The sequence below is a fragment of the Ursus arctos genome, unplaced genomic scaffold, assembly GCF_023065955.2.
Source record: "Ursus arctos isolate Adak ecotype North America unplaced genomic scaffold, UrsArc2.0 scaffold_3, whole genome shotgun sequence".
In the NCBI taxonomy this organism is placed as follows: Eukaryota; Metazoa; Chordata; class Mammalia; order Carnivora; family Ursidae; genus Ursus; species Ursus arctos.
In genome coordinates this window covers 28,896,322-28,923,299 of record NW_026622985.1, presented here as the reverse complement: position 1 = coordinate 28,923,299, position 26,978 = coordinate 28,896,322, and the positions used below count along the sequence as shown (strand labels likewise).

The following is a 26,978-nucleotide window of genomic DNA, read 5'->3' as shown; positions in this document are numbered from 1 at the left end:
AGAATTATAGAGCAAGAAGGAACCTTTGAGATCCCCACAACTGAGGAAGTCATATGCCCATTTTGTTCACCTGTTGGTGCCCACCACCAGTTCAGTATATTTGTAAGGAAAGAACATATGGAGACTACCCCAGTAATTGTATATATAGAACTGCTTCCTCCAGAAACAAAAGGGCTTTCTTGCCCAAGGTTACGCATCTTCCCCATGAAATGACACCGACAGTAGCAGTACTTGTGGTTACTACTACTACCAACACCCATCGCATCTACTGCTTGCCAGGCACTCCCCTCGGTGCTTTATGTGCAATTAATTTAACCCTCCTAACAACCCTATAGGCTGGGTATTGTTACTATTTTCGTTAAAGAGGTGAGGAAACTGAGTTACCAACTGCATCGATATTTCATTCCCCTTTCCTCCCTGCCATTTTACCCATTGATCTTAATCACCCCAAAATTCGATGTGACGCTGGCCAGCCTGGATCTTCACCAAGGGCCGTTCCTAGGGCGCGTCTGTGAGGGCTTGTGTGTGATGCAGAAAGTAGGGCAATTTTAAAGACCAGCCGCCTGATAAACAATATCCTGATGTCCTGTATTCTACTCTGGCTTCATGCCTGGAGCGCCCCTCCTGGCGGGCCACGGGACCCGGGGATACCGCGGGGGGCCGCCGCGTCTCTCGCTCTCCTCCGCGCGGCGACGCTCGGGCCCGGCGGCGGCGCAGCCCCTCTGGAGCGGCGGGGCCGAGCCGCAGCACTCGCCCGCGCCACCTGCGCCCGGGCTCCCGCGTCCCCGCCCCGCGGCCCGCCCCCGCGCCGCGCCCGCGCCCCGCGGTCCCTCCCTCCGGCGTGACGGGAGCACCGGCGCCGGCTGCCCGGCCCTGAGCGCTGCCGAGCTGTCAGCGGGCGGACGGGCAGGGGGCGAGCGAGCGGCGAGCCGAGCGCGCCCCACCCGGGGAGGCTGCCTTCCTGCCGGCCGGCGGACCGCACTGGGACGGAGATGCGGCTCCTCGCCCGGGGGCCGGCGCGGGGGAGGGGCCGGGGGCGGCGGGCTGGGGCTCCCCGCTGCGGGCTCTCGCCGCCCTGGAGCCCCGCCTGGATTTGCTGCTGGGCGCTCGCCGGCTACCGGGCGGCCTGGGCTGGGGAGCTGCCCTCCTCCTCCGGCCGCCCGCTTCCTCCTTGCCTGGAGGTGAGCAGCACCTGGTCCTTTACCTGGAGTTTGCGGGGGAGGGGGAGGAGGGAGCGGGAGGTGAGGGGCGAGGCGGGTGCCCGTTTGTCCCTCCCTGCCGTCGCCTTTTGCCTTCCTTGGAGGACGGGGGCTTCCGTGTGTTGCAGGGATGAAGTTGCCCGCCCCGGGTGGCTGGCCGAGAGAGGGTGTGTGGCTTTGCTGTCTTTTGGGGGATGCTGTTCTGTTCGCGCTCCTGTTTTGAGGGCTCTGAAGGACTTTGCGGCGCCCTCTTCAGAGTGCCTGGCTTGAGGACCTGGGGCCTTGGCAGAGATTTCTGCAAGTGGGGTGGCGGGGAGACTGGGGAAGCCCCGCTAGTGGAATTTGGAGACCCACCTCCTCACAGCTCTTCTGGAGAGCCAGATAATGCCACAGGAGGGTTTCCCGCTTTCCGCCCCCCCACCCCCTGTTCCTCCTCCCCGTTTCTCCACCTCCTTCTCTTCCCCTAGACCCTGTAGGGGTCTCTACAAACCCCTTCTTCGCACTCGCCCGCACTCAGCTTCCTGATAAGGCCCTGGGGACTTGCTAAGCCAGTGTGTGGTATCACTTGGCATCCTTCTGGCAAAATGTGGATATGGATTAGGGAGAATAAAAGAGTGTGTACTTAGGGAAGAGGCGGGTTGGTGATCTAGAAAATTAGAAAAGACAGAGTGAATATGTTCCTTTTGGGAGGTGTTCATCTGACTAAAGCATTGCCACTGTTTATTTTGTACTTCGAGATTATTGTTGACTTACAGCCAAAAAGAAGAAAATGATGGGTGATGAGATTTTCTCCTTCTTTTAGGGGAAGTGGACTTAGTGTGCCAAAAAATTTACAGGGGGTGTCATTGGTACTTGTAGTGGGTGTTTATCTTTCCTTTTAGTGTTCCAGAAAGTGCAGCCTCTTAATGAAAATCAATGAGGGGAAGGAAGCAACATTTCTGACCTACTTTGAGTGATTATGTTCAGCAGGATATGGGGAGTGGATACTGTTTTTAGGAAGATTGCTAAGAATCAGGGTGATGGGTCATTTTAATTTTTGTAGCAAAAATAGGTTAGCCAATAGCCCCTCTGGGAAGAAAGGCCAGACCCTGTTCCTTTGTGTGTGATGCTGTAACTTTTGAATTTTACCCAGGCTTGAATTATAGAGTATCTGCCTTCTGGACATCATCCATCATCCTTGGATTTTCATCTTCCTCTCTCATAGTACAAGTCCCAGGACAGACTGAAATGAGAGAGAATCAGATCAAAGGCATATATGGGAGCACACAGGAGTGTTGCAATTGGGGAAATCAGGGCAAGCGCTCAAGAAACAGCTGTGTTTAACTTCAGCGCTTATCAATATAATTAGTAGTTTAATCTGTGTTCTCCAACTTTACCTATCACGTGGGAATGATCCATTCTTCCAGATTTCCACAGAAAGCTGCTTCCTGGACATCCTCTGATTGAACAGTTATAACAGGACAAACCTAAAGCCTTGCCTCTGGCCCCCAGCCTCAATATGCCCAACATACTTCTTTTTCTGAAATGAAATGCCTTAAGCTTTTTGTAACACTAATTCTTAGTAATGAAGAATCTACTTGAAACATCAAGGTGAAAGTTGGGGCCAGTGGACTGATGTTTTTTGGTCATTACCAATAGACTGATCATTGGGATGGTCACATGGACCACAGATGTACACCTAGAAAGAACAGAGTAAGAGCCTCCAGCCTAACAAAGAAGTAGTGAAAGGAGAGGCAGGAAGATGACAGAAATTTCAGGAAGGCTCTCTTCAATTAATCCCAGCTCTTTGTTGCACTGACTTTAGAAATTGCTTGTGACTCAGTTCCTTGAGGTCTCCTTTGAATTCCTCCCCCCCCCCCCCAAAGTGGGAATATGTGACTCATACAGAGGGATTGTATTGAGCTTGCCTGTGGCTGGTTGTGTTTTTAGAAATGGTGATACCCGGATGCATTGATATTCTTCCTGATGACTGACAACATTTGTAAGACGACTGACTAAGAGTTAGAGGTTCCTTTGGAAATAGGAGAGGCCAAGCAGTCTCACAGTGGCTGAGTCCACTCCTGGGCATCTGGTCCAACTCGCTGAGACAGTTTTCTAGAGTCGATCATTGTTTCTCTCTGACACTGTTTTTAAGAGGAAAGGGAGAGGAGGAGGTGTTTTTCAGGCTCTGAGGGTAGGGTCTGTTTGTGCTGGGAGGTAAGGAGGAGGCCTCCTCTGAGGCGGACCTGTGGAATTGTAGGCCAACTCCAGTGGACAAAGAAATAAAATAACAATTTTGTGTTCACTCTTACCTGTTTATCCTTTTCCATGATTGAGTAATAGAAAAGGAGGTGAATGCCGCACACCAAAACAGAACCATGTGCTGGGGAACAGAGTGAGAGGGTACAGTGAGGGTCAGGGGCTGGAAACTAAGGCCAGCTCTTAATGATATGACAGAATGTTGAAAAGGGTGGAAAAGTCAATGATTCTAAACCTCATTTCCCTCCAGTAATTTGAGTTTCACCCTCAATGACCAGTATTTTTATAAAAGTAGACATGATTACATTATGTAGACTTTGATTTTCTTTGCTTGTTCCTTAGAAGAAAGCAAGGGAAGGAAAAAGAAAAAGAAAATTGGTCTGGGACTAATCAAGTTATAATTGCTGGAGTTCAGAAAAAAACTCTTCAAAAAGACAATTGGGTTATGGGTTAAGTTTCACTTAGGTTTTTTGCAGAGAATGGGACTCTGGGGTGAAACTCATGAAGTACGGCTTCCTTTGTCAAGTCATTGGATTTTGGAGGTGAGAAGGGGAGAAAAATGATTACTTTGGAATGAATGCTCAGCTGGTGATCAGATCAGCAGGGTAGAAACACAAGCACAAACAGGAAAGCTATAGTTTGGGAGACAGAAATAAAGAGTAAAGTTACTGTGCCAGATAGAAAGGACAAGAGGATGTGACTTTGGTAAATGGTGCTGAAGGAAAAAAAAATACAAAGACTGGACGTCAGAAAGTGCAGAATTAATTTCACAGGCTTATGCTTGGGGAAACTTACGGAGAAGGATAAGCATCCTCTGGGTTTCTTGGCACCAGTTTGTTGCTTGTAAATGACAGTAATAAAAACTGACCTACCTATTTCTGTTGTGAGGCTGAGATTAATATACGTTAAAGGAAAACAATCTATGTGAATGTGAGAGTTGATTATTGCTGAATTAGTAGACCTGGATCCTGATATTTCAGGAAGGGTCTACAGGGAGATTTCAGAAGCTCAGAGGATAGACTTATCCAAGGAGGGAACGGACTGGAATTTTTAACTCATCGAATAATAGGACTTAATGGGACTGCCAGAGGAAAAACATGATAAAGGCCAACAGATGATTCAGAGGTGGAGTAAGGTATTAGAAGATAGAGTGCACGAGAGTAAAAAGAACAGAGCTAAGTGGATTATGTATGCATTATTTAAATTTGGAAAATTAAATCACAATATAGCTTGATTCTTAGTTCACTGCTCTAAAATCCTGCATAATATGATTTTCTACCGGTCTCTGAATCTTGAGACTGATGACTTTGTGCCAACAGTTTTTATTCCACAGGCATTTATTGAGTTTATACTATGTGCCAGATGACATGTCAGATGATGTGAAATTACAAATTAAAAAAATAAAATTTAATTGGATAACAATGAGACAGAAAAGTAAACAATTGCAATGAAATGATTTGAGGCCATGAGAGCAGAAAGGGGAGGTCACATGCAGTGAGAAAGGTCAGAAAAGGCCCTATCGAGGAAGTGAGTGGGACCTGAAAGATGAGGAGCAATTTGCCAAGCAGACAAAGGTCAGATGTACATATGGGCTAGGAGGACATTTCTGGTGTAGAACGCAGATTGAGAGAAAGGGCAGAAAGACAAAACTGCATTGTGTTATAATAGGTCGTAGCTGGGATACAGGGTGCTGTGGAGAGCTTAATGAGAGATGAGTCTGCGAGGCAAGCAGAAGCAGCTTGATCCTAGAGGCCGTGTGTCATGCTAAGAAGCTGGTCTTCATTTGGTAGATGATGGGGAGCAATAGAAAGATGTAAACATCAGGAGCAACAAAATATGCTTTAGTTTGGCAACAATATGGAATCCATATTAGTGGAGGATAAAACAGAAAGAGGTGAGACCTGCTAAGGGCAATTGCTGTAGTCCAGGTAAAGGGTGATGGACCTCAGTTAAGGAGTAGCTACGAAGATGGCAAAGGGGGCATGCTTTTGGAAGGTAGAATTGCCAGGAAGTGGATGTGGAGGGTGAGGAAATTCAAGATCCTGACTTGATGAGAAGATGGTGCATCTGACCTCTCTGAGGAAGAGGAGATGAGGAGCTTGGTTCTGAAGAGGTTGACTTTTAGTAGAGTTGGTCAGTAGGGAGTTGGATATCAGGCCGTGTTGCTCAGGGGCCTGGTCTGTGCTGATATGGGAATCACTTGAATGAAAGGCATGGTTGAAACTGCTTTATTGGATGCAACCATCCAGGGAGTGAGAACAGAGACTACAAAAGGTACGACTGGTTTTCTCAGCATTGAAGGTGGCGGAAATGGAGGCATCCACAAAGGAGACATGTAAGTAATGCTAGAGGAAGGGAAGTGGACAGTACAGAGTGTGAGGAAGGTGAGAAAAGCCTTTGAAGGAAAAAAGGGGTGGTTGTAGTGTCATTTGGCCAAAAAACTCAAGTAAGATGAGGACTGAAAAGAGAATATTGAATCTGACCATTGGATTGCTGGTGCTCGATGCCAGAGTGGTTCCTGTGGAATGGTGGGGATGGCTTAAGTATTAACTGGGAGGTTAAGCGAGGGGGGGGGGGGTTATGATAGAGGAGAATTTTATTGTATAGCCTTTGTAGATTAGGTAAGAAATTGGGACTTTCAAGTCCACGGAAATCAGAAGAGTTGCAAATGGCCACATCTTCTGTTTCAGGCTTGGAGGGCAGCAGCTGAGAAATATCCTTTCAGCTGGCAGTCTCTGAAGGTCATGGACTGTGGGTGAGGGGGTCAGAGTCTCTAAAGTCACACTGCTTCAAAAGGGGTTAGGACTCAGCCTTTGTTTTCAAGCAGTTAAGATAATTAATCTTGCCTGTTGGGCTTGTGGAGGTGATTTTCCATTTCAAGTTCTTAAGCTCAGAACCATTTCTCATGTTTTAGGCAAATGTGAACAAGTATTCACACCATCAATATTTACAATGTAAAACCAAGAGTTGACAGTTCTGTGAAGTGTCATATTTTAGCACAAGGGATGGAAATAGCAGAGCATAGTATAGAGTGGCACAGTTTCCTATCATAGTGTATTCTTCAGAAGTGTCTTGGATCTTGTCAGAAAACATCGGTCAAACTTTGGTTGCCTTTTCCTTCCCTCTGAAGACACCATGGATGATTCTTGTCCCTTTTTACATTTTTAAATCTAAGTTATGTGTCCTATTTCAGTATTAAACCCATATTTATTGTGTACTTAAGTACTAGGTACTCACGGTAGAACAAATAACAAAACATATGGCCGTGCCCACATTGAGCTTTATAATCTCATGGGGGCAGAATCAAAACACCACCACCATCTAAGCATGTTTGCCATAGTGGTACGATGGAAAATTGCTGTGTGCAGTGGGAGTATATGGCCATTCTAGTCTGGGGTTGGGGGGATTCCCAAGGAAAAGACGTTTAAGCTAAGACCTAAAGGATGAGTAGGAGTTTGTTGTTTGAAGGTTGTGCTTGGTGGTGGTAGAACATCTCAGACAAAGGAAGCCTCCTGGCCAGGATCAATTTCTGTATCCTCCTTTTACCCCTCAACCCTTCAACTGCTAAAGACAAAGGATCTTTTTTCAGAATTCTAGTCACAGCTTATTGTTTACTCTCGGGCATGTGTATGCTGTTCTACAAATGGTTTGCACATGCAGGACTGCCCTGTAAGGATGGGTGAGTTGTGCACTGTAGAAGGGCACCCAGCAGTGGCAGCAGGTAAGAGCTAGAATCCATCCAGTGTGCGTGTGGCTGGCCAGCTATCCATCTGCAGGAAGGAGTACCTTCTTCCATTTCATAGGTCCAAAGGGGCACTGTTTTCTAAGTCCTGTAAAGGTCCATATGGTTTACCAGTGGCACTGAATACCCTCCTGTTCTCCCCCCAAGTATATGATATGCTCATTGAGGGCAGGATTTCATCATTGTACTCAGCAAACAGTGATTAGATATCTTTATGTTTAAGACACTTTAGGGGTTTTAAAGATAAGTAGGATGTAGGTCCTCTTTTCTGGCAGCACTAATCACTGCCTTGAAAATAAAGTAGTGTGGGTGGCTTCCACTTTTTCCATTATGAAAAGAAATTGATCTTTATAGTACATTTAATCTTAATTGACATCTTCTCTCAGTTATACCAGATGTAAGACTCTGCAATAAAAACCCAGTGATCAGAATATATTGAAGTTTACTCTCAACTCAGTTTATAGCTCTGGAGTTCAGGATACTATTTATTGCTTATTCAAATCTTCACTTTTAAAGTTTTTTTCTCTAGGTCAGTGGTTCTCCAAGTGTGATCCTAGGACTAGCAGTGTTAACATTATCTGGAAACAGGTGCCTGGGTGGTTCAGTTGGTTAAGCATCTGCCTTTGGCTCAGGTCATGATCCCAGGGTCCTGGGATCGAGCCCCACATAAGGCTCCCTGCTTCTTTCTCTCCCACTCCCCCTGCTTGTGCTTACTTACTTCCTCTTCTCTCTCTGTCAAATAAATAAAAAGAATCTTAAAAAAAATTACCTGGGAACTTGTTAGAAATGCAAGTTCTTGGGCTTTCCACAGCAGTCTGTGTTATAGCCATCTCCCCAGGGGATTATGTTTTATCCTGAAGTAGGAGGACCACTGTCCTAGGTATAAGGAGAGGAATACAGTTTAGTTGCCTGAAAACCCGGGACCTGTTTCATTGTTAAAGCTCCTTCAGCTGTAACTCAAGCTGACTTGCTGTTTCTGCAGGGCATTTTAGAAACTCCTACAATAATCACATCAAATGGAGCACGAGCTCCTCTCCATTACCATGAAGTGTATCAGCAAGCATTTCTCTATTATCTTCTATACCAGGTACTAGGCAGGATGCTGCTAATAATACAGGATGCAGAGGACGTTGTCATCCCTGTCTAGGAGCCTAAGGCCTGATGGAAGAAAGATGCATCCACTCATGGAAATTAATGAGTGTTTCTTCCTGAAATAGACATTGGAATAAAAAAACATGGTAATATTAAGAAAGTATGGTCAGCCTTCTTGGTAAATGTTTGTCAATGTTTGCTAGTTATGGGGAGGAGATTGTTGTGTATATTTTGCTCCAACTGCAAAGTGTCTTCTTGTTATAGGAGACAAAGTATCAAAGGTGATAAAAGATTAGATTCACATCTGGCCACTGTCTTACGTGACCTTGTGCAGATCAACTTCTTTGAATCTTTCTTTGTCTGAAAATGGAGACAGTAACTCCTGCCTTACCCATGTTAGAGTTACTGGGAGAATCTAATGCATTTGAAGATGCTTTGTAAATTTTAATGCAATGCTAGATAGTAGTTATTATGCTTGTCTAAGTTAAGAACAGTGTTTCTGAGAGGATGGATTGAAGTGTGAAAGTGTTGGGAAGTGGAAAGGAAATTTGTTTACTTATGGAAGTATTTTATAGGAGTATTTTTCCTAATTATGCAAGTTGTGCATAGTGAAAATTTTAGAAAACAAAAGAAATGATTAAAAAAGTCAGCTCTTGTTCTTCCACTTGGGGATATCTGGAATTAATGTCTTAGCTCATTTTCTACTTACGCATTTTCTTTTTTAAAACCACAAGTGATCCCAGAGTGTATCTTTTCCTCTCTTGTTGTAACCATTTCTCAATGACACTAACTTTTCTTTGTAAATATTTCCATAATAGTTATAAAGTATTTTAATATGTAATATATTGCAAAATAGTACATCATTTGAACGTCTGCCACTGTTCACTTCTGAGTCATTTACATCACCATTTCACTGAAAATGCTCTCTTCTAGGTCAACAATGACTGCTTCTTCACTAAATCCAGCCATTATTCCTCCTCTTTACCTGCCTGGTCCGAAGCCTTAGACTTGAATGATCTGTCACTGCTGAAACTTGTCCTTGGCTTCCGTCCGGCGCACCTCACTTCCATGGCTTTTCTCTTCACTGTCATTCTTATCTTTCCTGTCTCATCACCCTGACTTCTTTACACTGGGGCTTCCCAGCCCTTTCTCATTGGCCCTCCTACCTTTTTTGTCATCCTCACGCTTTTGGTGATATCATCCAGTTTCTCCGTGTTAAATACCATCTCCATGTGGACAGCCCTCAGGTTGATATCTCTGGCGTGGAGCTTTCCAGGTTCCCAGCAAGCACAGCCTCCATATCTCCACGTGGAGAGTTACCTCAAACCTGACACTAAGCTCCTGCATTGCCCCAAACTTACCCCTTCCCCATCTCCTTGAATGACAACTCCTTCCTTCCTGTTGCTCAGGCCTACAACTTTGGAGTTTCTGTAGACTTGTTTTTCTCCCACATCCTATATCCAGTCTGTCAGCAAACATTCTTGTCTCTGCTTCAAGATAGCGCCAGAAATTTTCACCTTCTGGGCCACACCGTGGTCGTCTCTTGCCTGGATTATAACTTCCCATCTAGATCTCCTTTAGTTTGATCTCAACAGAGCAGAAAGAGATCACCTAAAACATATGTCCAAAACAGTGTCATTCTACTGCTCGAAGCTCTTGTAAGGCTTCATTCCAGCCAAAGCTCTGATGGTGGCTTACAGGACCCAATACGATCCAGCCTCCAGTAAGCCTCTGATGAGGCTTAAGAAAGCCTGTTCCTTACGCCTCTCTCCGTTCTTTGCTGGGCTTCAGCCTCCCTGGTCTCTTTGCTCTTGGTAGAATGTGTTGTGTGAGCTCCTTTCTCAGGAGCTGCATCTTTGCTCTGCTTGGACCTTCCTTCACTCGGGTTTGCTTGGCTTTCTCCCTCATGTGCTTCTGGTTTCTGCTCAGCTGTCATGTTCTCAGTAAGGCCTTCTCTGGGCACCTGTTGAAAATAGCACCCTCCTTTCTATCCTCATATCATGCTTTTATTTTTCTCCACAGCACTTTTCAGCATCCATTATAATATATATTCTAGTTATTTGTTTTGTTTTGTTTTTATGACACCCCCTCAATGAATTGCAAGCCTCGTATAGACAGGCCAGTATCTATCTTCATTCCTTCCTCTTACCCTCCCTCCCTTTTTCTTTCTTTATTTCAAAATAAGCTACTTTTCCCCTAGCACCTCAAACAGTGCTTGGCACAGTAAATGCTTAATAAATGTTTGTTGAATGAATGAGTAAATCGAATTTTGGGCACTAGGTTTTTAATTGTAATTTAAAAATGTCACAATTACATAACCCATATCTGAATTTCTTATTATTAAGGCTAGATTATTTGCAGTAGAAATCTTAGGTCGAAGGATATGAACTTTATCCTGGCCAACAGTGAAAATTGTTATTTATTGTTACTAACTTGATGGTAGAAAATGCTGTATCATTGACGCAATTTACATTTCTTTAATCACTACTGAGGCTCACTATTTTTCATATCACTTAGCTTTTTATATTTCACTTTTTGGGGGAATTTTCTGTTTAGGTTTTTCACTTAATTTTTTCTTACATATATGAGCTCTTCATTGTAGTAAGGATAACATTCAATATACATTGAAAATATTTTTCCTTTGATTTTTTTTCCCTGAGTACATGTTTTGATATAATATAATACCTAGAGAAAGCCAATAATTATTTAGGCCATAAAAATGTGTACGGAATTACTTCCCTTATCATATCAAATAAGAATAAATTTAATTTTTAAAAAGACTGATATTTGGCACATAGTGCCTTATTAATTTCCTACAGTAAATGAAATCTGTCATGTATCTGGCTGACAAAAATACTGAAGCAACTGCAAAGTGACTAAGAATTGGGCTTGGATTGATAGTCTTTTGTTCTAAGATTCTGTTTTTGAAATTTCAAGACTGCCCTACTTCATTCTCTGTTACTCATTTTCAGTGGCCATTCACATGTTTGTCTGTTCATCTAGTATTTAATGAGTTCCTATCATGTGTTTCTCTCACGGGAAAGCTAATAATACCTAAGTCTATGATTATACTACAGATGGGTTAACTGCTGTGCGGGAGTCGTGCACAGGGTTAAACAGAAGCCCAAAGAAGGGGCAACTAAATCAGATTAAGGAGCCCTGGCCTCAGAGAAAGTCCTGTTTGAGCTGAGTTTTGACAGATTTCCAGAAGTGCATTCTGGGATGCACAGGGGCCAGCGCATTTTAGTCAAAGCAAACAGGCTGTGTAACGGCCCAGAGGAATGAACTCCTATGGGCATTTCAGGGGCTACCAGCACATGGGTAGGAGTGGCAAGAGTGAGACTGTGAGCAAGGCAGGAAAGCTATGGGGAGCCACTAACATCAGATTGGAAGGATTATTCTCTTGGTGAATGGAGGACAATAAAAGAGGGATCTTAATGGAGGCAAGAAGATCAGTTAGGGGACTGCTGCCTCTCCCGTGGGGAGAAGAAAAGTCATAGCTAAGCAACGGAGAGAGTTGTAGTGGGGGCAGGGTGGCGCTGGATGATACAGTGCAGTCTCCTCTGACGGCTGGGTTTTCCGCCTTGGGCTACTGGGTGGATGCTCAGCCTTTCATTGAGACTGAACATTTAGGAGGAGGAGGAGGCTGGGTGGCTGGAAGAAAGAGAATGAGTTCATTATTGGCATCCTGAGTTTAAAGTGCCCCAGGGACGTCCAAATAGTGCTCTCCCAGAGACAGCTGCGTGTCTGCCTGTGAGTGGAACAGAGACACCTCATGAGCCGCGAGCACAGGAGAGGTGCTTGCGGCCATTGGTGTTGATGAGGTCACCTGGGTTCTGAGCACACAGCAGAAGCGGTGTGTTGAGGAGAGGGCGCAGGGAAACACAGGCATTTAAAAAGGCAGAGCGGGGCCCCTGGGTGGCTCAGTGGGTTAAGTGTCCAACTCTCATTTCAGCTCAAGTCTTGATCTCTGAATCAGGCTCTGAGCTCAGTGGGGAGTCTGCTTGAGATTCTCTCTGTTTTACCCCTCCCCCACTCTCTTGCAACTAACAAATAAATAGATCTTAAAAAAAAAGAAAAAAAGCCAGTAGAGTGAGAAGCAATTGAGAATGAGCCTGAGAAGGCACAGCCAGTAGAGGGATCACACAGAAGCTGGCGGAGGGTAACTGACCAGTAAATCTGGACAGTGAGAGAGATGTGGTGTTTCTTGATGTTTGGTAAGGCATTTGAAATGTTGTATCTCGGTATGGCAAGAAGCGGCAGTACATGCTGAATGACCGTATAACTAGGCAGATTGTTGGCTCTTTGAACAGATGTACCCTAGGGCTATTAATTTAAGGACTTGATGCGAATCTGGAGGAAGGTCTTGAGTGTAATGCTCTAGTCCCCCCACATTCACAGGGGATACATTCCAAGATGCCCAGTGGAGGCCTGAAACCCTGGACAGTGCTGAACCCTATATATATTATGTTTTTTTCCCTATATATATACACACTCTTGTGACAAAGTTTAAGTTAAAAATTAGGCTCAGTAAGAAATTAACAACAATAATAAAATGTAACAATTATAACAATATACTGTAGGAAAAGTTATGTGAATGTGGTCTCTCAGAATATCCTACTGTCCTGAACTCACCCTTCTTGTGATAGTGTGAGATGATAAAATGCCTGCGTGATCAGGTGAAGTGAGGTGATCCCCGTAGCATTAGGCTACTATTGACCTTCTGACTACACATCAGGAGGGGGACTGTCTGCTTTTGGACATGGCAGAACCACGGGTAGAGGGGCCTACTGTACCTTTGGTATTAGTATGTAATCTCTGAGCTGTTGTTGTTTCACTATTTAATCGATATTTTGGTTTTGGGAAGGCTTAACCAAATTTTATAAAGTCAGAAAGCTGGGAAAGATGCCTAATGAGTTGGAAAGCAGAAGTGGGATTTAAGATGATTTGAAAGGCTAGAATAATGGGCAAACAATTGTTAAATGTAGACTGTTCTTTTGGGTTCTGAAATTCAGATGTTCAAGCATAGGATGAGGAAGTCTTGCTTTAAAGTACTTTTGAAGCCACAGATGTCACATGGCTGCTAAAAGCAGTGATGGGGTATGTGTCTTAGGCTCTATTAATATGAGCAGAGTGCTTGGCACATAGAAGGTAGACATTTAACTTAGGTTAGTGATTCAACTTAGGTGTAATATTTGAGGAGGAATATTGACATATGGAGATGTTGACTTGACGTGCCAATTAGGAAATGAACTATTTGGAAAGTATGTCCAAATCCTTGAGGACTGACCGAAGGAATTGAGGATGGTTATTTCTGAGAAGACTTAAAAGGAATCATGATAATGAGTTTAAAATGCATTATGTGCAGTCATGTATAAGAGGCATTGGTATAATGCTCATTTAGATGATGAAATTAGGATTGGTGGGTAGTAGGCAGAAGAATGCAGAATTTAGTTCATCCACGAAGGTGTTTTATTTCTCTTTTATTTTTTTCAAGAAGGTGTTTTGTATCTGTAGAGTCATGAACTGCTTCTTTGTACTTTGAAATTTGCAGGGCTCCTGTTTTGGACAGACTGATGGCCTAAGTCCCATCTATGAGTTCTGGTTTGCTACACTGTGCCTATATTCCTAATGGTGGATTTAAGGGGCAGTTCAATGATGGCTCAAGGTTACATACATTTCTGTTGTAACAGGCAAGAGGATAAATCTTTATCCTCGGTGCTTTAGTTCTAGGACACACTCCTTCTTAATCTGTCATATTTAGCACTTTATTCTAAGATTGCAACAGTGTAAGCATAAAACAATGCCTTTGGTGTTTAACATCCTAAAATTGAGAGTGGAAAAAATTGGCCATTTGAAATTTAAGCTTGATGCTGACTTCTATTTGGTAATTCTTGGGCATATCAATAATGCATGCTAGGAGATAACTTGAGCCGAAATGACAGTAGATGCTTAAACATATCTGAGCTTGGTATGCTAGGCAAGTGCTTCACTATCCAAAGAGCAGATAAATATTAACACTATTTGCTCAATTTTTTTATGATTCCTTTTTTTACATTTGACCTTTTGAAAATTAAATGCAGTATGTGTGCATTCTAGAAAAATGAGGCACTAAAAGTACTCATAATCCTGCCAAATAAACACTACTCTTAACACCATAGCATTTGTAATAGGAGTAATAAGTAAAAAGAACAATAGCCAGATACAATTTTAGGGCTTTTCGTTTATTTATTAATTCATTCATCCTCCAGACTCTAATGAGATTGGTCCTAATACTTCCAGCATGGTTGAATTACTACTTGTGAGCCCCAGCTTTTGCCCCAGCACCCACACTTGTAACCATCAGGCAGCCCTGTCTCTATCACATACATCGGATGTCTTTGCATTTATTTCATTATGAATATACATGTATGTTTACAAAATGGGAATATTCTGCACAGTTTGGTAATTTTTTTTTTTTGTATTTAACAATATGCTGTGAACTTATCTCCTCTAGAATTTTATTCAGTGCTTAATGTAAGGTAAGCCTCTATTTCCCAAATAACCAGTTTTCACAAATAGTATTTTGAACCATCCATAATTCATCCTTTCTCCATTGATTTGTTTTCTATACCATCTCTTGTCTGGGCGGGTATGTATATTCTTCTTAATCTATTATTTTATAGAGAATATGTGACATATGTATACTCAAAAATATTTGATTTCTTTTGGGCTACTTTCTATACTGTTGATTTTTTTTTTTAACCAAGATTGCACACAGGGTTTTATAATATGATATTATAAGATACTTGTTGCTTTTCTTTCAAAGATTTCTTAGCCATTCTTACTTCATTTAGTCTTCAGGTTCAACTTCAGAAAAATTTTGAGAAGTTTAAAAAAACTCATTGGAATATTCTTTTGGATTCTGTTAAATCTCTTTAAGTTATTTAGAAAAAATTCTCATCTTCATAGACTTTTTGTCTTCACATTCGAAGACCTAGTTTGCTTTGGTGCTTGGAATATTCTGTACTTTTCATGAGCACTGACTTTGTATTCCTGAGTATTTTTTGTTACTGTTTTTTTCTGGCAGCTTTCCCCTCCTATCTTTTAATTGAGTTTTCCCGGACAGGTTGGAAAGCCATCGGTTTTTGGAAATTAATTGTATATCTGGTCTCTTATACAGCGGTCTTGTTAATTCTAGTAGTTCATTGGTTAATTATCTTCGATTTTCTTGATAACAAGTACCACTTATTGAGTAGTTAAATGTGTGAAGTACTTTTTATATTCACAGTAAGCTGCACAGCTATCCATCCCTCTGGTTTCAGAGTTGAGGGTACTGAAGCTCAAAGGCAATGAATAACTTGAGAAAGATGTCAAAGGTAGTGAGCCATAAAGCTGGGATACCTATGTCCCCAGGGACCTCGATTTCCACTGAACTTCACTGCCTCCCACTCTGCCTACACAGAACTGGACCGCACTTCCAGCTCTCTACACCTGCTTCTCTCAGGCTTCGTACTGGATCTAACTAAGAGCCTCCAGCACCTCTTTATAATGTTTTTCACCTTTTGTCAATTGTTTTTAGGTTCCTTTTTCTAAAGGCAGTAATCCCTTCCTCCTTGTTTTAGATCGCTATCCTCTGCTCCAAGGTAGATGTTAGCATTGCACATGTTTTAACAAAAAGAGCTCTCTGTCCTGCTGTGTTTCACCCCCACACTGGTGTGCAGGTGGCCGTGGCCATCGGTCCTTTTCTCTCAAGGATGTGGTGTCTTTGCAGAGTCCCTAGTCCAGTTTCTCTTGTCTGGCAAACTTTATTCCCCTGGTACACTGATCAACTGAGGGGAGGTTGATTTTCTCTCTACCAGATTCCTGTGTGAAAAAAATTTTTTAGAAGAAATTTTTTAAGAAGGAAAAATGCAGAGCCATCTGTGGTTCTTGCACAGTAAGCACACGTGACGGGCCCTGGATGTAGGGCATGTTCTGTCTCTGTCTTGACCTGTGCAGTTGCGGGAATGGAGGACGGAGAAGAGCTAAGCGGGAGTGAGGGGCGGTGGTCTGATGACATCTTAAAGCAGAAGCCTGTCAAACTTAGATGTAAAAGGCCAAACTCTGTTGCTGGAAAAAACACTTTATACCAAAGACAACTCAGAATTAAAATCAATGGGCTATAGTTCCATCATTTTACCAAAATTATTTTAATGTTTTTGTTCTCTGTTGCCTCTTTCTTTAGAGACTTACATGACAGTTACATGGACCAGGCATTGTTCTAAGTGTTTGGCACATAGTAGCCCATTTAAAAGCAATCATTTTATTAGTCCACTCCTTCTTATGTAAATGATACTGTTTTAAAGTGTTACTCAGATATTTTAATGGGAAGGCTACACAATTGCCTCAATCTTTTTTTACAGTTTATTGAAGATTAATGGAAGCACACTGAACTGCATAAACAGGGGGTACATAATTTGATTGGTTTTGACATATGTATATACTTATGAAACCATTACTATCATCAAGATAGCCATTTCTAATACCCCCCAAAATTTTCCTACTTCCCCTCTGTAATCCACCCTTTCCTCCACCCTGTCCCTACGCAGCCCCCGATCAGTTTTCTGTCACTGTGGATTCACTTGAATTTTTTAGAATTTCATATAAATAGAATCCAGTGGCATGCACTCTCTTTCTTTCTCTCTCTCTCTCTCTTTTGTCCTGGCTCTCTTCCCTTAGCATAATGATTTTGAGATTGATCACATTGTGGTGTGTTTAATAGTTTGTTCCTTTGTTCCTTTTTATTGCTGAGTAGCATTCCATTGTATGGCTATACCACATATGCCTTTCTATTTTTAACATACTATAGTTCTAATCATGGTACTTGATATGCTTAAGCTCCAGTATGATAATGTAATCTATGAATATCAAGAACTCATTAGTGAGCATTTCAAATAGGTTGTTTATAAAGTTCAGCAGCAGCAGCCTAAAATGTAAATGTAAGCACGAAAGGACTGTTGGCGTTCTGAGATATTCTGGGAGGTAATTTAGTTTTCTGTTTTACTCAGTATTTAGTGCTATTTCAGATAAGTCTTGATTTTTTGAAAAGCTAATCATTCAGTTAGTCAGTTAAATAGGCTTGTTGTTGGAATTACTTCCACTTGCCTGCCTGTCTGCCTATAGATCATTTCGTTATCAATTAATGTTTGGCAGAGTGCAGGGGACAAAGGCGGACCTCCCACCAAGCGTTCAGAGGCTAAAATGTGGACTTTTTTAGTTCATGGTGATGAGCATTTGTGTATGCTGTAGATGAGAGTAATGTTGGTATTCATTTGGAAGGACAATTAAATGTATTCATTAGTTTCATTTACTAGTTGAAATTATATTTCTAAAAAGAAAAATCCAGCAAAATAGCTAGCTTTAATTGCATTTTTTTTTCTTTTTTTTTGGTGGGAGGTGATGAGAATTTGGTTGACTAACACGTTTGCCTTTAGAACGAAGTAAGAATGCTTTTAGACTAGTAGTGCTTCGGCAAACTTTGTGGACCCTTATATTTTTCTTTTTTTCTTTCTTTTCTTTTTTTTTTTTTTTTTTTGTTTTTCTCCAGAGAAGCAAAAGGTACTAATAGGAACTAGGATTGTGAGACTAGCTGACCTGTCCTATTGGGGTTTATTTCTTCTGTAGCAGTCACTGATGACTTTGACAGGACAGGGAGAATGATGTGACTCATTCGACTTGATAGTAGCAGGTTCTGCGTTCTCTGCTGGACACAGACACACGCAGACCAGTCCTTAACCCTGACCTTTTCAGCTATGACTCTTTTTCTGACCTTCCTTTCAAAACCAGACTCTATTTTTTTCTTTATTTTCTACTCTTTTTTTCAACTCACTGTTGCCTGGCTTTTATCCCAGTCATTTTCCTAAACCTCTTGTTATGGTCAGTAACCATTTCCTAATTATTAGTGGTTTCTTTATTCCTCGCCTTACTCCATTTCTCTGCAGCATTTAATCCTGTTCCCAGGCTGCTCACTTCGCTTTCTAAGGCACTGAAATCTTGTATTACTCAGTCCTAACATCCTTATTTCTTTAGCTAGCTACTCTTTTCTTTTTTGGTAAATGTTGGTTTCCCCAGGTTTTTGTTTTTGGTTGCCCTGTCTTTGCATTATATATGTCCTCTCTGAATCTTAGTCATATTCCCTTTGTTCTTAATTTTGTGTAAATAGAAGTAATACTTACTATACACAATTTGAGTATACATTTGAGAGTACATGATTTGAGTGTATTATAAGTAATTTTGCACAAGCAAAAAAGATGAATATCCCCTGCAGTCCCATTGTGGAGAACCATTGCTGGAATTTTTCATCTGACTGCTAGTCTGATGTAAGCCTTTATTCAAATGAATCTTAAATCCAACTTCCAATGCTTAATTCTATATCAAGTTCCAAAAGCACATTTACAACTCCTTAAAAGACACCTCTAGTAGGATGTCACGGATGCCTTCAAATGAAATACACCTGGAACCAAATTTATTATCTTTCTCTGTACCTGAATCTAGTTTTTCTTCTTGCTTCCATTTCTGATTGGTTAATAGAGCCTTGATGTCATTAGTATTTTTCCTACTCTAAGCTCCACCACTCAGTCATAAAATAGGTCATTTTAATTTGGTCTATGAAGTCCTTTATCACGTGGTTTCAGGGGACCATTTTAGCTCTCCCTTTGGCTCTTTACTCCCTTCCATTTCAACCTTCTGTCTTATTCTGCAATCTAACCATCATTCCGCATTTTCAGAGATTCTCATGCACTTCCATCCTTCCGTGCGGCCACATGTGAAAAGCCATTTCCTCTCTCTCTGGTGTAAGGAATCTCTAATTATTATTCAAGACCTGGATTGAGTGCCCTTAGTTGTGGCTGAGATACCCCTGCTCAGGTGGAATGAATCTGGGGCCTAACACTTCCTACATTTGCCTTGATTTGTTCTGCCTGGAGAAGAAGCCCATTCAAAGGGCTCCTTCCGATTGCTTTTAGATCTATGAAGAGCTACCTTTCAAGGATGGACTTAAGGTGTATTTCAGACAACTGACCTGGGACCACCAAGTGGATGTTATGGTGAGGAAGACTTTTCTTCAGATTATGGAAGAACTGCAGCCTTTAATGCTATATGGCAATGGGAAAGACCTTGTAAACTACTTAGCTCTTCATCAATAGAAGTACACAAGCAAAGACTAAATGACCATTTTTCCTAGATTTATTCATTTAATCAACATTGTTAAGCACTTTGCCAGCTGCTGTGCTGGCGGTTTCAAGATGAAAAAATAAAATCTTTTCTTTAAGGAGCTTATGGTCTGATGCAGTGGTTCTCAACCTGGCTGCAGATTAGAATCACAGACCAGTGATTTATTTCCATTTTAGAGATCTCAGAGGACAGGGTCTGGGAAACATACTCCAGTGTACAGCCATACAGTTACTTTTCAAAGGGCCATTTATTTAAGACCTACTCTAGGGCAGGCTATATGATGTTCATTTATTCTTTCACTAAATATTTCTTTAGCCTCCTCTTTTGTGTTTGTTGCTGGTCTAGGTACCAGGAACATATCAGTGGACAAAAACAGAGTTCCTGCTCTTAGGGAGTTTGTAGAAGGGTAGATTCTGGGCCTATTGCAAACACGCGACAGTTGATATAAGTCTAAGTAGAAAAGTAAAGGAGGTGCGGGGATAGAGGAGGTGTTGGTGAAGGGGACATGACAGCAGATGCGAACACCGAGATCTCAGGTAGATGGGGTGTTGCAGATCACATGATGCCTTTTAAGACACGTTGAAGACTTTGACTTTTATCCTGAATGAGAGGAGAGCCCTGGAGGGTTTTGAGAATAGACATAACATGATTTATATGTAAAAAGTTCAATCTAGCTGCTGTATGGAAATAGATGATGGGACATGGGTGAAAACAGATTAAGTTATTCCAATAATCTAGGTGAGGCATTATGGCAGCTTAGATGAAGGTTTGAGGGGTGGAATGGTAAGAAGCAATTGGATTCTGTGTATATTTTGAATTAAAACATATTTTTATGTATTTTTAAAGGGATGATAGGCTTTACTAAGCTCTCCCAGGGAATGACTTTATTTTTTATTTTTTATTTATTTTAAAAAATTTTTTTTGAGAGAGAGGGAGGGAGGGAGGGGTGGGCGGAGGCAGAGGGAGAGAGAGAACCTTAAGCAGGCTCCTTGCCCAGTGCAGAGCCCGACTTGGGGCTTGATCTCCTGACCCCGAGATCATGACCTGAAACAAAATTGAGAGTCAGATGCTCAATGAACTGAGCCACCCAGGCACTCCAGGGAGTGACTTTACCTAGAGAAAGAAGGGGACCAAGTGCTAGGGCATGTCAGGAGAGGTGGGAGACCTAGTGGAGGGGAATGGGGGCTCCGAGGCCAGATGAAGAAAGTGCTGAAGGAAAAGCCAGTGAGGCACTGAATCAAATGCTGTTAGATCGACCAAGAGGAAGGCTGAGAATTGATGTTTGGATTTTGTGAGGTGGCGGTCCACAGTGATTTTTACAAAAGCAATTTTGATTGAGGGGTAGAGGCAAAAACACGATGGGAGTGGGTTTAGGAGAGAATGAGAAAAAGGGAGGCAGACTCTGTGAGAACAGGCAGTTCTTGGAAGGAACATTGCTAGTAGTTGCGGGGCATGGTGGAGAAAAATGCCAGTAGCTCATGGGGGAGTGCACATAGTTACTTGGGGAGAGTAATGCTAAACTGTACTTCAAGGCTTCTTCCAAATGCAAGATTTTGTCCTGTAATTAGTGGCTCTGGTTTTATTTGTTTTTTTTTTTTTAATACCTTGTTTAAGAATTTGAGATGAGGCACACCTACAGTCTTCTCTCCTGTTTAATTTGAGACTTTTAAAAATCTAGCTCAGCCATTTTATTTATACCATGTGACTGTTCCTCCTCCTTTCTGGTTTGGGGATGTCTTTTTACGTTAGTTTTCTAGGGCTCCCATAACAAAGCACCACACACTGGGTGGTATTTATGGTCTCACAGTTTGGGAGGCTGGATGTCCAAAATCAAGGTGTCCTTCTATTCCAGGCCCCTCTCCTTGGCTTATAGATGGCCATCTTCTCCCTCTGTCCATCTTCCCTCTAGGCCTGTTTTTGTGTACATATTTTCTTCTTCTTCTTCTTCTTCTTCTTCTTCTTCTTCTTTTTTTTTTTCCTAGGATACCAGTCATATTAGAATTGGACCCACTCTAATGACCTCATTTTAACTTGATTACTTCTGTAGAGCTTATGGCCCCAAATCAGATCATATTCTGAGGTCCTGTGGATTAGGACTAGATCCTATGGATTTGGGGAGGGGACATGACACTTTTACTTTCTCATAGGCTCATTTCTGGAGTTTCTGATAACTTTTAAAATTTTTCTGCTGGGTGGTATTTAGGCAGAGTTAACCTCGTCATTTTGGGGACATTAGGCATTGCTTTAGAGAATTGGGGCCAGGAGGTGGATTTCCTGATGTAAAATGAGCACTTGATGAATTGTAACTTCAGTGAACTGCCCTTTTGAAAAGAAATATAAAATGAATTAGAGAGGTGATTTCTTAACACTTTCTGTGAACATGAGTTAGACTTTTCTTAGACTTCTCAGTCACTTTCATGTTTAAAATAGTAGAACAAGTAAGTTAGTAGATACAGACTCTGTCTACCTAGGGAGGAAGAAGAGGTAAATCAGAGCACCTTCTCCAGGAAAACATTTACATTAAATACGTGGATCACCTCCCTGGTATGACGATGAAAGCACAGCCTAGTTATAAATAAAGGCCAACATGTGACCCTATAATATGTCACCCTTGTTATAGACAGAAATTAGTTGTTTATTATAAGGAGTTTTGTTGTTATATTACAGAAACTGGCTCATATTTGCTTAGCTGGCTGCATGATCCCAGGAAATGTTTCCAGCAAATTTTTGCCTATCCTGTTCTCTCTAAAGAATTGCTTTTCCAGCATCCGGTTTTAGTTGGAATATAGGTCATTAAGATGTATCCTCATAAAACTGTTTGTGATGGTAATGGATTTAACTTGGAAACATTAAACTACAGGATGTAACTAATGATTGTAGTTGTCAGCCCGTGGGCCCAATAGCTCTCATTTTTTCATTAGCGCTGCAAGGAAGACATGTACATTTAATTGTGGAATAGCAGATATTTTTTGTGGGCTTATTACTCCCTTATAGGATAAGGCAGAATCCAGTGCTTTAAAATGAAGAAAACATCTGTGGTGGAAATTAGGGCTAAATAGAATACTTTTTTGGATATTTTTTGAATCCGTTTTTGGTTTAGAAACCTATCATTTGGCAGTGCCCTAAAATAACCCCTGAATGAATCTCTTGGAGACAGCCTTGATTTTTTTGACTTTGTATTCTTGGTTTAAATAATGAAATAATTTTTTCATATTGTTTAAACATGAAAAAAAATAACCCTCTGAATAAGAAAGTAAATTCTTCTCTAGTGTAAAATAGCAGCAAACATATCCTCAGTGGGGTTTCCACAGCTTAAGCCTGGCAGTAGTTCAGATAATAACTCTATTAAAGCAGACAATTTGTTATGATGGATTCTTGTTCTGGGTCCACAGTCTACCTAATTGATGACCATGGCTCAATGAAATCTGATTTGATATTCTTGTGCATTCATGAAATCACAACCCTTCTTCCAGCTTCCTCCCTTACTTTCTCATGTTCAGTGACTCTGGAAAGACATCTTTTTCTTAGTATTTTCTCAGAGACTGTACTGATGGAATACAAAGAGCATATGGAAGCAGATATATGCGTAGGTCTTGATTTTATGTTTTGGTAGACTGGTTTATTTAAGCAGATACAACAGGCGAATATGTTTGTTGAAGGTTTTCCTTTGTACCAGCTGCTGCTTTTTCCTCTTTCCTGGGCTGCTTTGCCAGAAATGCACACCTTTATTCCTACACTGTTTGACAAAAGTTTCCAATTGACAATTTTTCAATGTGTTAATTAGCTCCTTGAGAAACGCAATATATATTTAACATGTATATTTTAAGAATGTTGAGGATTTTTGAAGACTTGTGCTTAAATTTGTTTGAAATGGAATGTTTTTAATTTATTAAAAGTTTTTAATGATAGAGGCTTACTGTTTCTTAAATATTGTTTACAGAATTGGCCTTAGTTTACAACAGCGTAAAAAACATGCAGTCTACTTTAATTATTCAGAAGAAAAGTTTTATTTTTATTGCATTTTTTTGGGAGGGGAATTAATTGCTGCAGAGGTAATGTTCACCTTGTTGTATATGTACCAGACTGGGGTGGAGTGGACATTGACCAGGGAGTCAGGGACCTAGGTATGGGATTTTTCTTACTGGTAGTTGGCTGTTGTGACCTTGGGGAACTTGCTTTCTCTTGGACTCAGTCTTCTCATTTGGAAGGAAAAGGATTGGTTTAGATAATCTATAAAAGCTTTTTTTTTTTTCTTTATTTCTTCTAGTTTTATATTTTTAGAGAAACAGGGGTTATGTCTTTGCTTCTTATTGTACTTTTGACTGAATGTGGAATTTTTTTGTGGCCAGTATGGGTCATACTTGGCAGAGTGATGTAGCTTGATAGTTTCTGGAAACTAAGCATTGTCTACAAACAGTCAACAAGAGGGTTTGGTGAATCTGGCCCATGCTACTTCTGGTTTTGTTTTTTTTTTTTTTTTAATTTTTTAAAGATTTTATTTATTTGACAGAAAGAGAGGAGAGAAATCACAAGTAAGCAGAGTGGCAGGCACAGGTAGGAGAGGGAGAAGCAGACTCCCCACTGAGCAGAGAGCCCGATGCAGGGCTCAGTCCCAGGACCCCGGGATCATGACCTGAGCTGAAGGCAGATGCTTAACTGGGTGAGCCACCCAGCCGCCCTGCTGCTTCTGTTTGACATGAATGCAAGTTTGCAATTTTCACCAGCTGATGACTAGTTCTATGATTTCATCTAGTCGTCCAAGTCAATTGAGTTTAGACATTTAGTTTGAGATACTTAACATTTCTCAAGACAAGATTTTGGGGAATTAAAAGGTCTTAGCTTTCTATAATTCTGCCTTGGGTTATGGGATGATCTAGCATAGATAGGACTCAATCTTAGTAATAACTTATATCTGTGACAGCCTAGGATTTTTTTCCTGTAGGAAAAGATTCACAGGTTATTGACATGAAACCAGAATGGGTGAGGTTTGCTTTTCTTTTGAATCCTCCTTAGCCACTGGCCTAGGGCCTTATTTTAACTTCTGAGACCTTGTTTTCTCATTTGAAAATGATCATGTCCCATGGGGATGTTTATAAGACTTATTCCTGAATAGAGATACATTCTTAGAAAGGCTCAACATTGTAAAGATATCTGTGTTCCACAAATCTATACATTTAAAAGCATCTCCCCAAATATAAATAAAGTTTTTCTTCTTTGGGACTGTGTATCTGTTGGAGGGGTAGAGTAGGGAGTAAAATGATCCTTGGGTTTATTAGACTGTGTTCTGAGACAGGTTGGGAAAATTCTGAAAAAGAAGTGTGATAAGAGGAGGTATTCTCATAATCTATAAATGGGAGTATCAAGTATTAAAGACTTTGTAGGAACAGTTGGGTAACATTTGTCAAGAGCCTTGAAACATACTCTCATCGAGTAGTTTACATCTTAAGTAAATTGGTTAAGGGTGATGTACTCATAAGGTGATTCATCTCAGTGTTATTCATAAACAACCCCAAATTTTGTTTTTATTTCTTTTATTGTTGGGGGGGGGGAGGGAGAGAGAGAATCTTAAGCAGGCTCCATACCCAGCGCAGAGCCTGATGTAGGGCTCGATCTCATGACCCTGAGGTCATGACCTGAGCTCAAATCAAGAGTCAGACACTCAACTGACGGAGCCACCAGGTGCCCCACAACCCCAAATTTTAATAGGTGACTGGTTAAATTGTTTCCTGTGTTAAATGGAATACCATGGCACCATTAAATGTGATGACATAGCAGTGTATTCATTTACATGGAAGAGGTTTATAATATGTTAAACAGATAATACAGTATGTTATGAAAGCTTTGGTATAGGTATATAGATGTGTGTATTTATTTGGAAAAATGTATAACAGATTAACAGTGATTATACCTGGGTGGCAAAATTATGGATGGTTTCCCTCCTACAACGTATGCTTAACCTCTATTTCTAATTTTCTGCCAAGACCATGCATTCTTTGAGAGGAAATAGAGTGTAACATGTGAGGCTCTTGAGAGCATAGGACTCCGAAGCCAGCGTGGCTGGGTTTAAATCCCAATGCTGTCACTTCCTGGCTGTGTATTCTTGAGGAAGTCACTTTATCTCTTTGTGTCTCTCTTTCTCATCTGTAAATCAGAGATGATTATAATAAATAGCAATAATAATGTCTACCTCATGTATTTGTTGTAAGGATTCAATATACTTAATGTGTGTGAACTTTGAGAACAATTTATAGTAAGTACCATATTAATGTTACCTATCATTATTAATAAGAATAGTGAGCGAGTGAATGAGAGACAGATGGACAGACAGACACACTCAGACACACTAGCATACCTAGAACTCACTTATAGAGGTAATGGTCTCTTATGGTGTCAGGCATATCAAATTGAAACAATTTGGTAAACTTTGAAGAGGAATGTGATGATTAGATGTTCACCTTTTCCCCTTATTTTTTAACTTTTAAAAATAATTAGAATGTAATTCACTTAACATAAAGTTAACTGTTTTATTTTAAATTGACCATTTGAAAGTGAAGGGCTCAGTGGCAATTCGCCTAGTCATGATATTGTGCGACCACCACCTTTGTCTAGTTCTGAAACATTTTCTGTCACTTCAAAATAAAACCGTGTGCCTGTTAGGCAGTTTCTGTCCATTCCCCACTCCCTGCTGTGCCTGGCAGCGATCAGTCTGCATTCAGTGTCTGTGTACTTACTTATTGTGGATATTCCATATAGATGGAATCATATAACACATGGTTTTTTGTGCTGGCCTTTTTTAACTCAGCAGAATGTTGTGGAGGTTTGTCCACAACATAGCATGTAACAGTAGTACATTCCTTTTTATGGCTGATGAATATTCAAGTATGTGTGTGTGTGTGTGTGTGTGTGTGTATTATGATTTGCTTATCCACTGATGGACACTAGGGTTATTCATTTTTGCTCTTGTGAATAGTTCTGCTATGAATAGATGTATACTTTTATTAAATAATGGGTTTCTTTTGGTGGTAGTGGTGGTATATTTATTATAAAAATGTGAGAAATGCAGAAAAAATTAAAAATAGAACATCCCTACAGTCTAGGAATCCCAATACTGGGTATTTACCCCAAAATATAAAAGCACTAATTCAAAGGGATACATGCATCCCTTTGTTTATTGCAACATTATTTGAGATAGCCAAACTATGGAAGCAGCCCAAGTGTCCATTGATAGATGAGTGGATAAAGAGCCACAAACTGAGCCACAAACAAGAATGAATGAACTGCCATTTGCAGCAACATGAATAGAGCTAGAGAGTATAATGCTAAGCCAAATAAGTCAGTCATAGACAAATACCATATGATTTCACTCATATGTGGAATTTAAGAAGCAAAGCAAAATGAGCAAAGGAGAAAAAAGAGCCAAACCAAGAAATGGACTCTTAACAATAGAGAACAAATTGATGGTTTCCAGAGGGGAGATGGGTGGAGGGAGATGGGGGAAATAGGAATGGGGATTA

At 41.1% G+C, this 26,978-nt stretch overlaps 1 protein-coding gene across 9 annotated transcripts in view; it reads left to right on the top strand.

The window, feature by feature from the left end:
* The window catches only part of ELAPOR2 (endosome-lysosome associated apoptosis and autophagy regulator family member 2), a 251,430-nt gene that overhangs the window by 84,818 nt on the left and 139,634 nt on the right, over positions 1–26,978 (top strand). Inside the window, exon 1 of one of the 9 annotated variants that reach the window (XM_057304436.1) lies at positions 898–1,181. The exons of 7 other annotated variants lie outside the window; for them this stretch is intronic. In XM_057304436.1, coding sequence (XP_057160419.1) covers positions 993–1,181 — 189 coding nt within the window. In that variant the 5' untranslated portion in view covers positions 898–992. Of the gene's footprint in view, positions 1–897; positions 1,182–26,978 lie in introns of those variants that run through there. One more of the 9 variants, XM_044386142.3, reaches the window with a different exon arrangement.